The 14,380-nt window shown below is 39.0% G+C and overlaps 1 protein-coding gene across 4 annotated transcripts; it reads right to left on the bottom strand.

Moving 5' to 3' along the window:
• LOC133734853 (putative F-box protein At1g19160) lies at nucleotides 1–4,546 on the bottom strand. Of its 4 annotated transcripts, none has more exons than XM_062162456.1 (4): nucleotides 4,278–4,546; nucleotides 1,412–1,549; nucleotides 409–1,123; nucleotides 1–235 (listed from the first exon to the last, which is right to left on the bottom strand). In XM_062162456.1, exons 2-4 carry the CDS (start codon nucleotides 1,517–1,519, stop codon nucleotides 228–230), a joined length of 831 nt encoding a protein of 276 aa, XP_062018440.1. In that variant the 5' UTR covers nucleotides 1,520–1,549; nucleotides 4,278–4,546; the 3' UTR covers nucleotides 1–227. The 4 variants fall into 4 exon arrangements, with proteins under 4 accessions (XP_062018440.1, XP_062018439.1, XP_062018438.1 ...); XM_062162455.1 differs by adding an exon at nucleotides 4,095–4,166 and having other exon boundaries at nucleotides 409–1,549; XM_062162454.1 differs by adding an exon at nucleotides 4,095–4,181 and having other exon boundaries at nucleotides 409–1,549.
• Nucleotides 4,547–14,380: the final 9,834 nt, after the last annotated feature.

The following is a 14,380-nucleotide window of genomic DNA, read 5'->3' on the forward strand; positions in this document are numbered from 1 at the left end:
AAGAAAGAAGGAAGAGGATATTATTAAAACACTCAAGCATATCAAAAATGCCACTGGTAGATCTCACATGTATCATAGAAGGAAAAATAAAATAAAAAAACTAACAGAGGGATGCCAAGTATGAAAAGTATCCCACCACCAGAATGTCGTCATACTTGAAACTCACAACCAAAGGAACCAGAATCATGCTTCTCTTCAGCTGCTCTCTTTTTTGTAGAATGCACAAGTCAGTGACCTGTTTTAGATAATTAAATACACATCATAAGATGTTTCAATTAATTGGTAAACAAAACAATACACTTGGAGATACAAACTAGTTTGAAGCAGGCCGGGGAGATTATAAGAGTGAACTTCAACAATTAATTAGAAAAAAGAAGAATATAAACTGAAAGGATTTATACTACTTACAAGGGAGGAGGCTTTCTGTGTACGTAAAAACAACAGGAGAATGTTGTTCAAATAGTTCTTTGAAATGAGTTTCTTTCCAGGACATTTTTATCATACTGAAGATGAAATAGTGTTCTTCAGTGATGAAAAAAATGTCAGTTTTTCTTGCAGCTACAGAGTCAAGACACTCCACAGTTTCATAGGGAATACCATCACGACATTTCTCCTCCCAAATGGACTCATTTTCATCCTTCAAAATCCATATAACCATAGTGTCATCATCATCAAATACAACGATCAGTGATAATTGACCTTCAAGATCAACCAAGAAGGCATGTTCAGTGACTGCAACTGGAAGTCTGATAATTCTAAAATCTTCGTCCAAACCAACTGAAAGAATGGATCCAGGGATATTATGATCTTCTTCTGAAGGAATAAACCAAAAAACTTTTCCATGAACAAATACATGATGTGCACCCATAGGACAATGCTGAACAAAACCTAAGCTTCTCCAGGTTCCACTGCTTGATGAAAATATCTCACACTCAGGGTGAATTACATCAGATTTGGATTTGGAACAGAAAAACCGAAGTACCCTATACTCACTGATTCCAGGGCCAAAGGCAACCCCAATTCCTAGCTCCTGTTTCATTTGGCTCCCATTAGGAAGTAGCCAAACTTCACGAGTTGCAGGATTGCAAATTCGGATTTCCAAGCCTGTCACTACTGCTCGAGTCTTAAATGAATGAGGAAACCAAGGATAATTAGTGAAACATATCAACCCATTGTAGGAGGCAATCATACATAGAGATGGTATATTTTTTAAACCAGGAAGACTGATTGTTCCGGTGATCACGCCGTCAGCATCCAAGAAATACAGACTTCTTTTAGCATCCATAAAAGGATAAAGTATATAGATGGACTTTTCTCTTGATTTGCTTAAATGCAGTCTAGTGAAATTTGGACTGCAAATCAATCTATGCCAAAGTTTAGAAATGACCTTGATAGTTAGAAGGAGCTTAACTGGAAGCCTTGAAAGAATATTGCCAAGCAGATCTTCAGCAGATTCCACATTGAACCAACCAGCACTCTTCCTCTGGATAAGATTAACAAAAAATTCATCCTGCTTCATCTTCTATTTTGCTTCAAGAGAAATCCAAAACTGCAATAAGAGGATGTCAAAGATTTGTTTCAAATTGTTATGACGAGGGAACAAATATCAGCAACAACATCTACAATATAGATAAATAAAAACATTCCAGCTTAGGTTCTTTCTGTTCTACACTTCTATTTTAAACAGTAGCAATATCTGGACAAAAAGAGAAACACTACAGGGAGATACTCCAGCGCATTCGAGGTTTTATAGTTTATTGTCCTTCAACTTTATTACGAGGAAACACTAAAAAAATTTCTTTTTGACAGAAATAACAGTACTACTGACGAGACCAAAAGTTAATATCAGTCTTGGGCAAAGCCTTCCAACTTTCCCTTGGTGTATTATTTTTAAAAACTTAAGACTAATAATTGAAGGAAATTAGGAGAAATATTTTGGAAATCAAAATGGATAAGACATCATGTAACTGAGGGATATGGGATAGACTTGAACCTAGGCTTTTTATCCCTTGTAAAGTTAATTTACCACACAGGTGTCTCTGCACCCACAGAGACATACAAGACTATTTAATCAAATATGTAACCGGCAATAATGAAAAAGGAAATGAGAAAAGGTACAAGCAGAAACATAAACAAATAGTCCATATCTAAATCATAGAGTACACTCTTCCTAACAAGAATTATCTACAACAGCCTCGAATTGTCACTCAATTCTGACTGTCATGTACAATCTAATTGAGCTTTCGTATCACTAGCCAACTAACTGCAGGTGAAATCTCTTTCTCTAAACTACACACACAAATGTTGGATAAAAATTCGACTTGAGCGATCCAACTTGATCCAATTAGTATCATTTTTCCATTACAAAAATTCTGCTAAGAAAATAATTTTGAACTGATTAGATAAGATAGAATTATTTAAACTAACAATCTTATAATTGTGAGATCTGGATATTTTCTACGAGGACATCAGGACATGTAACACTACAGGAAATCACCAGGAATGAATATAAATCCAAGAAAGCAAGGTCCTCCTTACACTGGGGTAAGAAGAGTTCTCCCTTCTTGCATAAGCTTGCAAGATTTACAACCTAACAGATTTCTTGCCCCCATCATGAGCTTGCAAAATCATAACCTTTGTTTAATAACAATTTCAAGGTCTGAAATTTTACTTCAAGATTTGCAACCTAACCAATTTTTGTGGAATTTATTTTGTTAAATGACACAATTTTGCAATCTTGATGAAATCCTTATTGATTCTTCTTCCCTCTTTCAATACAGATCCAAACAAAATGTGAATGGAGTAGTAGTTGAGATAAATTGGATAACAAAGGGAACTTACCAGTGAAGGTGTACCTACAGACCTGTCTTCAAAGGGAGACTGACTATTCTTCTCAAATGAAGGCGAAAGAAACTTAAAACCTATAAATTTCAGCAGCTATGGCACACGGCAATATAAGCCTTTGCATTGCAACAAATGGTAGGTGAAATGGGATTGGCAAGTGAGAATCTCGAGAAAGGGATACTAAACGGTTGAATTTTATCAATTGTCAGTAGCAAAAAAGATTGCTATAATGATTAATCAGTTTCTGGTTGCGGAATGAGCAAAATTATGGACATTTTGTCATGACCTTACTAAATAAGCTTGTTCCCTTTCTTGAAAATATTAACTATTATCTTACATACTTTAAAATATGATGACAGCAATAACAATATGCAGGAAACAACTAGTAATAGCTTTGATATGAGTGTAAGATTCGAAGGTTTAAGTTGTGTGTCCTGCCTAAATTATATTTATAACAGACCATAGTTTGATTAAAAGCAAAGCTGAGATAAAATCTTCCATAGAAATGTTATGCATGTGTGTAATTGGCACATGACAGTTCATGAAACAGAGGAAAAGCCAGAGAGAGACACAATTTTATTCAATCAACTGCTAACAGCAAGTTAGTATTTTTTTTGGCACGAACCAGTTGAACACCTATAAAAAGAGGCAACTGGCAATGAATCATGATGATAAAGTAGCAGAAGGACAATATCAATAACATCTGCAATTAGGCACAAGTCGCATTACAATCACACCCTGTTAGTACTAAGATTGAGATCAATAGCTCATAGATAGTAAATTTATCGACTCATTATATCATAATGCCATAATACAGCAATTTGCAAGAAAATGAATCCCTCAGTAAAATTTGCTATGAACTAAACAGAACAAGGGACTTTGAATATGTATTTATATGAGAGAAGTTCAAACCCATTAATTTTCATTCCAACCTCACAAATCTCTGGCCTTACTTTACATTAAATCTTTCTTATTCCTTGGATAGTTTTCTCAGTCAGAAACCCTATAATTACTAGTTGGACTCTACCACAGAACTGAAACCCTCTGAGTATTCTCAGTAGTATAAAGTTTGCTCTGCCTACACTTTTGCCATCAAAATTCAAAATCCAGAAAGAAAACCCAAGCAGGGTATAACCCATCATAATCATTGAATTAAAAATCATCACTAAATACCATCGGCCAACAATTTTGTGGGCTTTAATTTTGATCATATTCTTTAGCAAGAAAAAACTGATATTGGAAAAACATACATATACAACTTGAAAAAACTTCCACTTATCAGATCTCCATCTTAGATCTCTCCCTGTTTCATATTGCTGTAACTGAAGAAACAGCAGCTAAGAAAGGTAAAAGAAGCAAGCACTTACCATTTTTGAGTAAAAGGAATGCAGTAAAAGTTCATAAATCCAAAAGAAAAGGTGAAAAAATGGTACCTCTCGGTGATCTGTGCAGAATTGCATGCAAGGCCAAATTGCAGAAGAGGGAATTGCGGCTGTCGTTTCCCAGTTAACTGAAGAGAGTTCCATTGAGAAAGAAAGGTCTTGACCATCTTGATAGGATTCTTCATTCTTTTGCGATGCATTGCCAAGCCATTTCGCGCCGAAACGACGCGAATGACCGGGAAAAGAGAAGGTTGTTAGCATTTTTAACAAGAGATGCATATGGCACTGCAAGCGTCCATGACTTCGAAAAGTATAACACACTGACTGAGTCACTGACATATGTCCCTGTTTCTGAATCAGAAACTATTTAAAGCGTGTCTCTACGCTTTTTGTGTCGGGCCATGCATGGTCCAATCCAACCCTTTAATCGTACCCGAGTGGACCCATGACTTTCTGAAAAATTTCATAAAATTTTATTTTACAACTCACACTCTATCATTTTTTTTTTTTTTACGGTTACTTAGATTTTTATTTTTAATAACTTAATTTTATGTATTGTAAAATGGGGAGTGTGAATTTCACTATTTCAAAATTATATATGCACTCAGTCAGATACGAAGACGAATGAAATTCTAAATATTTAGATATATTTGAGTTTATTAGCATCGATCAATTAAGGATATCTCATACTAGCCATACACAGTTTTAAGTGAGGATTCAATTATTTGTCCTACCTGATTGCATTGTTTGGTCCCACGTGCCAATAGTAGGACCTAGAGACTTCTTGGTCCATCATTCTCTATTGGATCGGTCGCTCAAGATCTTTGGTGAGCTTATATTAGATTGACATGCTAAGAAACTATAATTTAAGTGTTAGTTACAATGGTGATCCGTTAACATAATAAGCACCTATTGAAAATGAAGATATTTTTTACAAGGAAAATTATTAGTGTAAAATCCCAATCCAATTTTCTATAGTTCAAGACTGTAGTATTAGGAACTTTTTATTTATTTATCTCCATAACAAAGCTATTGTCATGCAGTAACATTATGCAATCTCACTACAGTAGAATAACATTAAGATTATTGATATCTTCAACTCACAAGTTTATCTGTACTCAAAATAGAAACCACATCAGTCACTACTCTTTTCAAATTATCCCATTTACTACTGACATTTCAAAGAAAAAAAAAGTTCAATACAAAATAGAAAGTATAAACAGATGTAGCTATATTGCTATATTATGTAAGAAAGTTAATTATTAGTACATGACATTGTTTGAAAAAAAAAAAAAAGTGCGTTAAAGTTTTGGGAAAATGTATTGGTAATTTAAAAGAAAAATTATAAACTTTTGCATAGTCACTTACTTACCCATAGACGGTGTATATGAAGGACTGAGATTAGATGAATATGGTACAAGTGTTTTAATCTAAACCGAAAGTGACTTTTTTTGTTTATATAAATAAATAAGGATCATGCGATGTTAATTCATTGGAAGCTATCAATGTATGGAACAAGTTTCACGTACCGTCAATCTCGGAGGAAGGTTTGTCACACTCTGAGAACCCACCCCATGACGTCTGTCCTATTTAAATATAATAAGGAAGAGAGAAAAACACAAAGGTTTGGGGAATACCAAAACAAAAACCCAATCAAGAACAAACAAGGAAGAGACAAAGCATATTCTCATACACAAATGAGAACGAAAGTAGAGAACAAACCAAACCAACAAAATAAAGGGAAATTCGTCCAAACAGTGTCTGAACTTTTCCAGACTATTAATTTTCATACCTATACTTTGAAAAATGTCATAATGGTACCTGAAGTTTTGGCCCCGACCCAATTTCCGTACCTAGCAACAGTAAAGTCGTCAACGGCGTTAAATTTTGAGGGGTAAATCTGGAACTTCAGGTATTCTCAAGAGAAAATCTTCCAAACAGTGTCTGAACTTTTCCAGACTATTAATTTTCATACCTATACTTTGAAAAATATCAAAATGGTACCTGACGATTTAAGCCCGACCCAATATTCATACCTAGGAACAGTAAAACCGTTGACTCCGTTGAACAGTACCAGAAAAGTATGCCAATAACTACCGTTGGGTTCAAACATTGCCCCCCAGACCTCGAAGTCAAAGGTCTTCGTCTTACCTCAGTTGAGAGCCGCAGAACTCAGCTACCTACCTCAGTTTTCTATCAGGAGAAAAAATTGAACTCGGGTTCTTTACTCCTAACAGAAGCTCTGGTACTAGAAGATATGTTGGAATTCGCTATTACAGATCGAATCCACAATGTGAGGCGTCAACCACCCAATTATTCCCTCTCAGTGATGGCTTCGCCGGCAACGCGATCTTCTCCAGCATCTTCTCTGCTTCGATTTCAATCAAAAATCCCAAAACCCACAATCCAAAAAATCAAATTCAATTATTTGCAGCTGAAATCAATTTCAATTTTTCTTTTTTTGATGGGTTTGGGAGAAGACAACAGAGAAGAAGGAAAGAAAAGTCGTGATTAGGTAGATGCATGTGGAAATTTTGGTAGCTATAACAGCAAAAATGGTTTGGTTTGCAAGGGTTTGCTCGGTTTTAAGCCTAGTTCACCAGATAATTGGAATCATGGAGATTATTCGGGTGGATGCACAAGGAAATTTCAATGCTTTAGGTTGGAATCCGACGAGTCTGATAGCAAAGGAATCTGAAATTTTGGTAATTCCACTTTGGGTCAAGTCTGGGTCCGATCTCTGTTGGAAATGGAATGGCGAAGCGATTCCGATCTCTGTCAAAACGAGATGTCGTAGTTTGGGCAATCTGCTAGACAGCCTTGACGCGAGACCCTAAGTCAGGTTCTGGGGTGTCGGAGGACGATTCCGAATTCAGGTCGTCGATGTAGATGAAGGTCGGGTTCCGATCAAGTATGGGTCTGAGTACGGCTGTTGGCGGTGGTCTGGCATCGTACGCCGATCTTCCTGAGTTCTTCTGGATACGGGTATATGAATATTTAGATCTAGGTATACCATGTTGATATTGGTATTTGAATCTCGTATTGGGCATGGTAGTTATTGGCATACTTTTCTGGTACTGTTCAACGGAGTCAACCATTTTACTGTTCCTAGGTATGAATATTGGGTCGGGCTTAAATCGTCAGGTACCATTTTGATATTTTTCAAAGTATAGGTATGAAAATTAATAGTCTGGAAAAGTTCAGATACTGTTTAGAAGATTTTCCCTTGAGAATACCTAAAGTTCCAGATTTACCCCTCAAAATTTAACGCCCTTGACGACTTTACTGTTGCTAGGTACGGAAATTAGGTCGGGGCCAAAACTTCAGGTACCATTATGACATTTTTCAAAGTATAGGTATGAAAATTAATAGTCTGGAAAAGTTCAGACACTGTTTGGACGAATTTCCCCAAAATAAATAGAGTAAAAACATTAATTAAACCTACAAGGAAGCACAGACAACAAACCCCATGTTGGTGATGAAAAATTTCGATTAAAATTTGACTCACCAATAAATAAAGACTGGAGCGGGAGTTGATCAGGAACAATCGAGAAGCTTCCCTTTACCGTTGACTTGATATTTGACTGTTGACTTTGAAGTTTGGCCGTCAATTCGAAGAAGGGGGAGGGGGGGGGGGGGGGTGTTAGTATCTTTCTTAGTCGAGTGTAGTAAACTAGTTGTAGATGAGATATATTACCTAGCTGTCGAGCCTCCTACTTATAAGAGGATTCTTACTTTAGTGGCAAGTCACAATTACTACCATACTTATGGCTGCAATCATTTCTACACTTATAGCTATAATCATTACCGCATTTTATGGCCAAAATTATTATTTCATTCATATCCGGGTCATTTGTCATAATTGCAGGTCCAGAAATGTTGACTACCCCCAAAACCCACCACATCTAGAATCACCATTAGTTGCACTAAATTTCTAGATAATTTTTTTTTTCGAATAAAAAATTTCTAGATCATTAAGTGACTTGATTTAAAAAAAAATTGAGCTAGCTTGATCACAAAAAAAGAAAAAAAGTTTCTACTTGACTTCTTACATGTGTTAAACTCGTGATAGTCTGTGATTAACGTGTTTCATATCAAGGCAAAGTTTCATAAACGGGAGAGAATAATCATAAGCCTTAGTTTTAACTCTAACTTCTTCAATTTTTTTTCTTCTTCTTATTAGTTGATATTGAAGTTTGAAGTTTCTTCATGCGTAATTTTAAGGTTATGCATATCGTATGAATTTGATTTTCTATTCTGAATTTTTAATTTTTTTTTTAATTTTTTATAATTTGATCTTGGTTCTCATTGCCAAAAAAAAAATTGAAATATGTTCAAGTAAATCCAGAATATGTGTCTGGCCCAAACTCGAGATTATTTGCTCTAGTTGAAATAGGGTTTATATTAGAGATATTCTCGGAGAATCTTAGGAGATATCCAATCAATGTACGATTATGTTTCCATGTACAACTTTATCTCTATGCTTGTAATCCTCTATATAAAGAGGTCCCTATTATCAATGAAAGCATGACTCAATTCTCTCCCAATTTCAGTTTTCCTTAAACACGTTATCAGTACGAAGCCCTAACCCTGAAACAAATAGCCAAACCCTGATTCAAGAAGCAAAAACCCTAAATTCGAATACAAAACCTTGAATCCTTTTCTTCCTCCACCTCACACCTTGAAGCCCTACACAGAAGGAGTCCAGAACCGGCCGGAAACCTACCGAACCGGCCACCGGAAGCTCCAAACCACCCGCAGCAAATACTCCACCGGTTCACCACCTTCCGGACCTCCAATTTCTACCAAATTTCTGCAGCAAGAGCTCCTCAGACAAACCATTCAGGAACCGGAAGAAATATCCCAAAAACCGGTCTGGAAGATCCTGAACTGGCACTGTGAACATCCAGCAGAAGAAGAAGAAGAAAAAAAGAGGAGGCAGCCCAAGCCAAGAATAAGCCAAGCTCAAGCCGAAAATAAGCCACGGCCCAAGCCAAGAATAAGCCAAGCTCAAGCCGAGAATAAGCCACGGCCCAAGCCGCCCACTGCCGGCATGCCCACCAATGACACACGTTAGCAGCCACGTCAGCAACCAGTCAACTGCCACGTCATCAGCGGGCCCCAGCGCCACGTCAGCATCGGTCAACGCCGGTCGACCATTTTCGGTCAACTTTCCGGTGACTTTTCCGGCCACTTCCGGCGACTTTTTTGTGCATTTTTCCTGCCACTTTCCGGCGACTTTTTCCGGTCAAATTTTCCAGCGACCTATTTTGAGGTATTTTTTACTAAAAGTTCCCGTTTTTAAAGTTTTTATTTCTTTTCTCTTCTTTTTCTCGGGGACTTGCAAACTCCCTTCTTCTACCCCCCTTTCTTCATCATAGGGGAGACCTAATTAAGCCGAACTGTGGGGGTTCGTGCTCACTCTAAGCTTGGAGTTTGTTGAGATCTCCAAACTTAGAGTTTGTAGAGAATTTATAATCGACCACTTACATCATTGTTTCGATCTAATCCAATATCTCTTGGAATCGGATTTCTTGGAAGCGACTACGCTCAGAAATTTTATTGTTTTCGTGGTAGCCTTTTACGCTCCGAAACTAACCCATTTTCTTGTTCTCTTTCAGGATGAGTAACCTGAACAAATTGGACTTTGCTCCATTGGGAACAATTGGCTCTGGATATCACAAGTGGGTTCGTGATATTCGCCAGCATCTCAAGGCCGATGGAATCCTGGATACGATTCTCGAGCCTAGCCAGGACGTGCTAACTGTTGAGTAAGCTCAAGCTTTGGAAGCAAATAGAGCAGCCTTAGAGGCAAATAAGGCGAAAGCCATCATCCTAATGACTTGTCACATGGATGATTCGCTCCAGTAGGAGTATATGAATGAAGAAGACCCCAGAAGGTTGTGGGTCTCACTCGAAGAAAGATTTGGTAACGTCTGTGAATCCATGCTTCCTGAACTAGAAGTGAGATGGCATAACCTCCGCTTCTGTGATTTCAAGTCAATTCTTGACTACAACTCGGAAGCACTTCACATTAAATCCTTAATGGAATTCTGTGGTAAAGAGATCACAAATGCGATGTTGATTGAGAAGACTCTCTCTACCTTCCTCGTCTCTGCATTGATGGTTGCTAAGAACTATCGAATCGATGTTACTGCAGGACGGATCACAAGGTTTCATGAGCTCATTGGAGCTATGAATGTCGCTGAACAGCATGACAACATCCTTGTGAAAAACTATAATTCGAGATCCGTGGAAACAGAGCATATTCCGGAATCCAATTATAGTCGCGCCCCTAAGAGAGGGAGCCAAGAGCGAAACCCTAATCTTAGGGATACTTCTGGACGTTCTGGTCCATATAATCGCTCTACTTGGGAAGGTAACCGCCAAAATAGGCGAACACGGAACCGAAGAGGTCAATGTGGAAAGAGAGAGGGAGGCAACGCCTTTGGCCATGTTGGTGGCGCCGCCAACAGTAGGAGCCATCTAAATGACGCTTCCAATGCGCCTCAATCAATGGAGTTTGAGCAAAGAGATGTATGTTCTCGATGTAGCAGTCATTGGGCACACATTTGTAGAGCTTGAGAAGAAACTGTCACCGCCTACAAAGCATATTGTGAAGCAAGAGAAGCTCACTATGTGGAACAAGAAGATCAAGAAGATGATCTAGAGTGATAGGTTGAAGACTACAAATCTGGCTGGGATCAATAGATCGCCAATTCTGTTTAAGTCTTTATTTTTCCAAGAGATGTAATAGGCAATTGCCATATACTTTGTAGTAAATGCCATTGGTTTAGTTTTTCTTCACATAGGCTAATCCAAAATAAGTATGATGTCTGGGAAGGTTTTGAGATAAGTGGTACTTAAGCGAGCTTTGCTCCACCGACATCTCTCTACTCACCTGGTCATATTTATTTTGGAGTTACCAAAAGAAGTCAAACGACTACCTTTGTTTTGCATTAGCTAGCATTTGGATTAGATTCTTCTAATGGTTAAGAGACAATGATGTACTCCGTTGGCTTATGAATAAAATTTCGAGTTCTTTTCATTATGACTCCATTTTGATTCTGAGCATATTACTTTTGTGACTACGATGGCTGGGTCATCAATATTAATTCAAGGACATGGAATAGCCCAAGTTCCCATTGCCAAATGGCACCTTGATTATTGTCACAGAAACTCTCTACGCTCTTAGGACAAATCGCACCTATGACTAGCCAACGGATTCCATGCAAAATCGCATGTAGAGAACGGAAATGAGTTCCTTTGCAATACCTCTAATAATTGCGAACAAATACGCATCTTAGAGAAGTTTATGTCTCTCTCTAGTGGACTCTATGTCACTAATCAAGCTATTAAATCCAATAAAGTTATGAGAGAAGATCTCTTGGATTTAGACACATAATAGCTTTGTTATGACAGGATAGGTCATCCTGGTCATGATGATCCATCTACTAAAGACTTCGCACGGACATCCATTCTCTTGAGCGAAATGAAGCATGAATCAAAAGTTGATTCCTAGACTAAGTGTGACCGACGCTGTTGCCTAGGGCACCGCCTCCATCCACCACCAGCCTAGGGCTGGCGCAGTCCTTATCCATGACGCCATGGATGGCATCCATCATGGTGATGGCGCCCCAGGTGATGCTGCAATCACCAACTTGCTTCAAATAGCGTTTTAGACGCTCAGGCCCAACCAAAATCCTCATTGGTTGCTTCTAAAGCCTTTCGCTCGTTTTACCAAGCCCGTTCCTTAGGTAAATTAGGATTGAGACCGTCCTATGCAAAGGATATCAAAATACTCATTCTATTCTTACATAGAATCTGTGGGGATTCTGTGGACTAGTTCAACCAACTTGGGGACGTTTAAATATCTCATGATGTTGGTTGACACGCAAACACGCTGGTCACGTGTTGTGCCATTGTCCACTTGTAATGCTGCTTATGCTACAGTCCTAGCAAATATCATATGACAACGGGCTCACTCCCCGGATCATCCTATTCCGTTAATTGGACTTGACGATGCTAGAGAGTTTACATCGAAGACTTTCGATGGTTATTGCATTGGGACTGATGTTGGACATCACATTCCCACGAACACACCCAAATGGTCTCGCGGAAATGTCTACGATGGTAGTCCAGACATTGGTAATGCGCACCAATCTCCTTATATCCGCTTGGGGTGATGCAATATCGCATGCAGCTATGCTAATTCGTCTATGACCCACTGCCACTCAATCTACCTCTGCGTTACAGCTAGTGACTGGGTACAAGTATCGTACTTACGCATTTTTGAGTGTGCCATTTATGTGCCAATTGCGCCGCCACAACGCTCTATGATGGGTCCTTACAGAAGAATGGGCAACTCAGTTGGATTTGAGACTCCAACAATCGTCCGCCACTTAATGCCCTTGCAAGGCGATCTCCTTACCGCTAGATTTACGGATGTCACTTTGATGAGACAGTCTTCCCGTTGTTAGGGGGAGATAAGAACACAGATGTTCAGCAGGAACGACAGGAATTGTCGTGGTTTGTCCCCACTCTGTCTCATCTCGATCCCTACTAAAGTGACGAGATCACACATATGCTGCAAATATGCCTGCGAGGAAGTACGTCCCTACTAGAGGACGTAGCGCCATCCTACACAGAGGTAGGCATGGCGCCAACGCCAAAGACAGTGACACTCTGGCATTATAGGTCATGGCCCTAGCTAGGATGCGTGGGAGGCTCGTGGGTTCGAAGGATGCTTTGGCACAACCTAATCTTTGGATCATCGACACTCAAAATCCGTCTCATGAGAATCTTCCGGGTTATGGTTATCGTTGGGGGACGCCTCAACGTCAGAATCTATTCTTAAGAAAATAGAGCTCTTTGAAAATTACACTAGTGTACATGAGACGTGGGATAAAAACTCCATCATAATTGATGATGTAGTCGCGCATTTCGTTGTGCATGAGTTTGTTGAGTCTGATGATATCGAACCGTGCTCCGTTGATGAATAAATGCCAACGTAGAGAAATTTGGCCTAAATGGAAAGATGCGATCCAGGTTAAGATGGATTCTCTAACGAAGAGGAAGGTTTTTGAGCCAGTGATGTCAACACCTCCTAACATAAAATCTATTGACTAATGGGTCTTCGTTAGAAAGCGTGATGAGAAAAAAGAGATGGTAATCTCGCCTTATGGCGCAAGGCTTCTCACAAAACGCCCTGGAATCGACTACGATGAGACATATTCTCTCGTAATGAATGTCATTCCACTCCATTACCTTATCAGTTTGGTAGTTTCCAAATAACTGATCATGCAGCTTACAAATGTGGTCACTACGTATCTCTATAGGGATCTAGATACAGAATATACATGAAGGTTCATGGTGAACTTCATTTACCCAAGTCAAGTGGCTCTAGACCACGGAGCGCGTTTGCAATAAGATTGAAATGCTCACTAAAGTGACTACTTGATTGGGAAGGGATATGCCCGCGCATTTCCATAACAAGTTTCGGATTCTATCACGGTAGAAACCGCTGAACACTTGAAATCCGAGTTTGAGATGAAGGATTTTGGGAGAACACAATTATGTCTCGGTTTGGAACTTGAGCATCGTGTCGATAGATGCTTAGGCATTTTGACAAGGTCAAGCCTTCAAGCACCCTCATGATCGTCCGTAATCTTGATCCTGAAAATGATCCTTTTCGTCCAAAGGATGATGACGAAGATGTGCTAGAGGCAGAAGTGCCTTACTTAGTACAATAGGCACATTATTGTACTTAGCCCAATGCATAAGACCAGACATCTCATTTGCCATGAACTTGTTAGCTAGATATAGCTTTGCGCCTACACGACGCCATCGGATTGGTGTAAAAGATATCTTTCAGTACTTGAGATGTACGATTGATATGGGCTTGTTCTATCCATACAGAGAGATGATGGATTCGGACCCATCACACACCAGGAACGCCGCCAACACTAGCCTGCGTCCTCTATCCCCATCCCAAAACAACATGTGTTTTGGAGGGTTTTGCTGATGATGGGTATCTCTCTAACCCACACAAAAGTCTTCCCAAACTGGTTAAGTGTTCACCATGGGTAAAGACCATGATATCTTGGAGGTCTACAGAAATAGACCCTAGTCGCTATATCTTCGAACAATGCAGA

The sequence above is a fragment of the Rosa rugosa genome, chromosome 2 (genome assembly GCF_958449725.1).
Source record: "Rosa rugosa chromosome 2, drRosRugo1.1, whole genome shotgun sequence".
In the NCBI taxonomy this organism is placed as follows: domain Eukaryota; kingdom Viridiplantae; phylum Streptophyta; class Magnoliopsida; order Rosales; family Rosaceae; genus Rosa; species Rosa rugosa.

Excerpts from the sequence above, each read along its gene's own strand:
- LOC133734853 (XM_062162453.1), bottom strand. The coding sequence starts at position 1,519 with ATGAAGCAGGATGAATTTTTTGTTAATCTTATCCAGAGGAAGAGTGCT.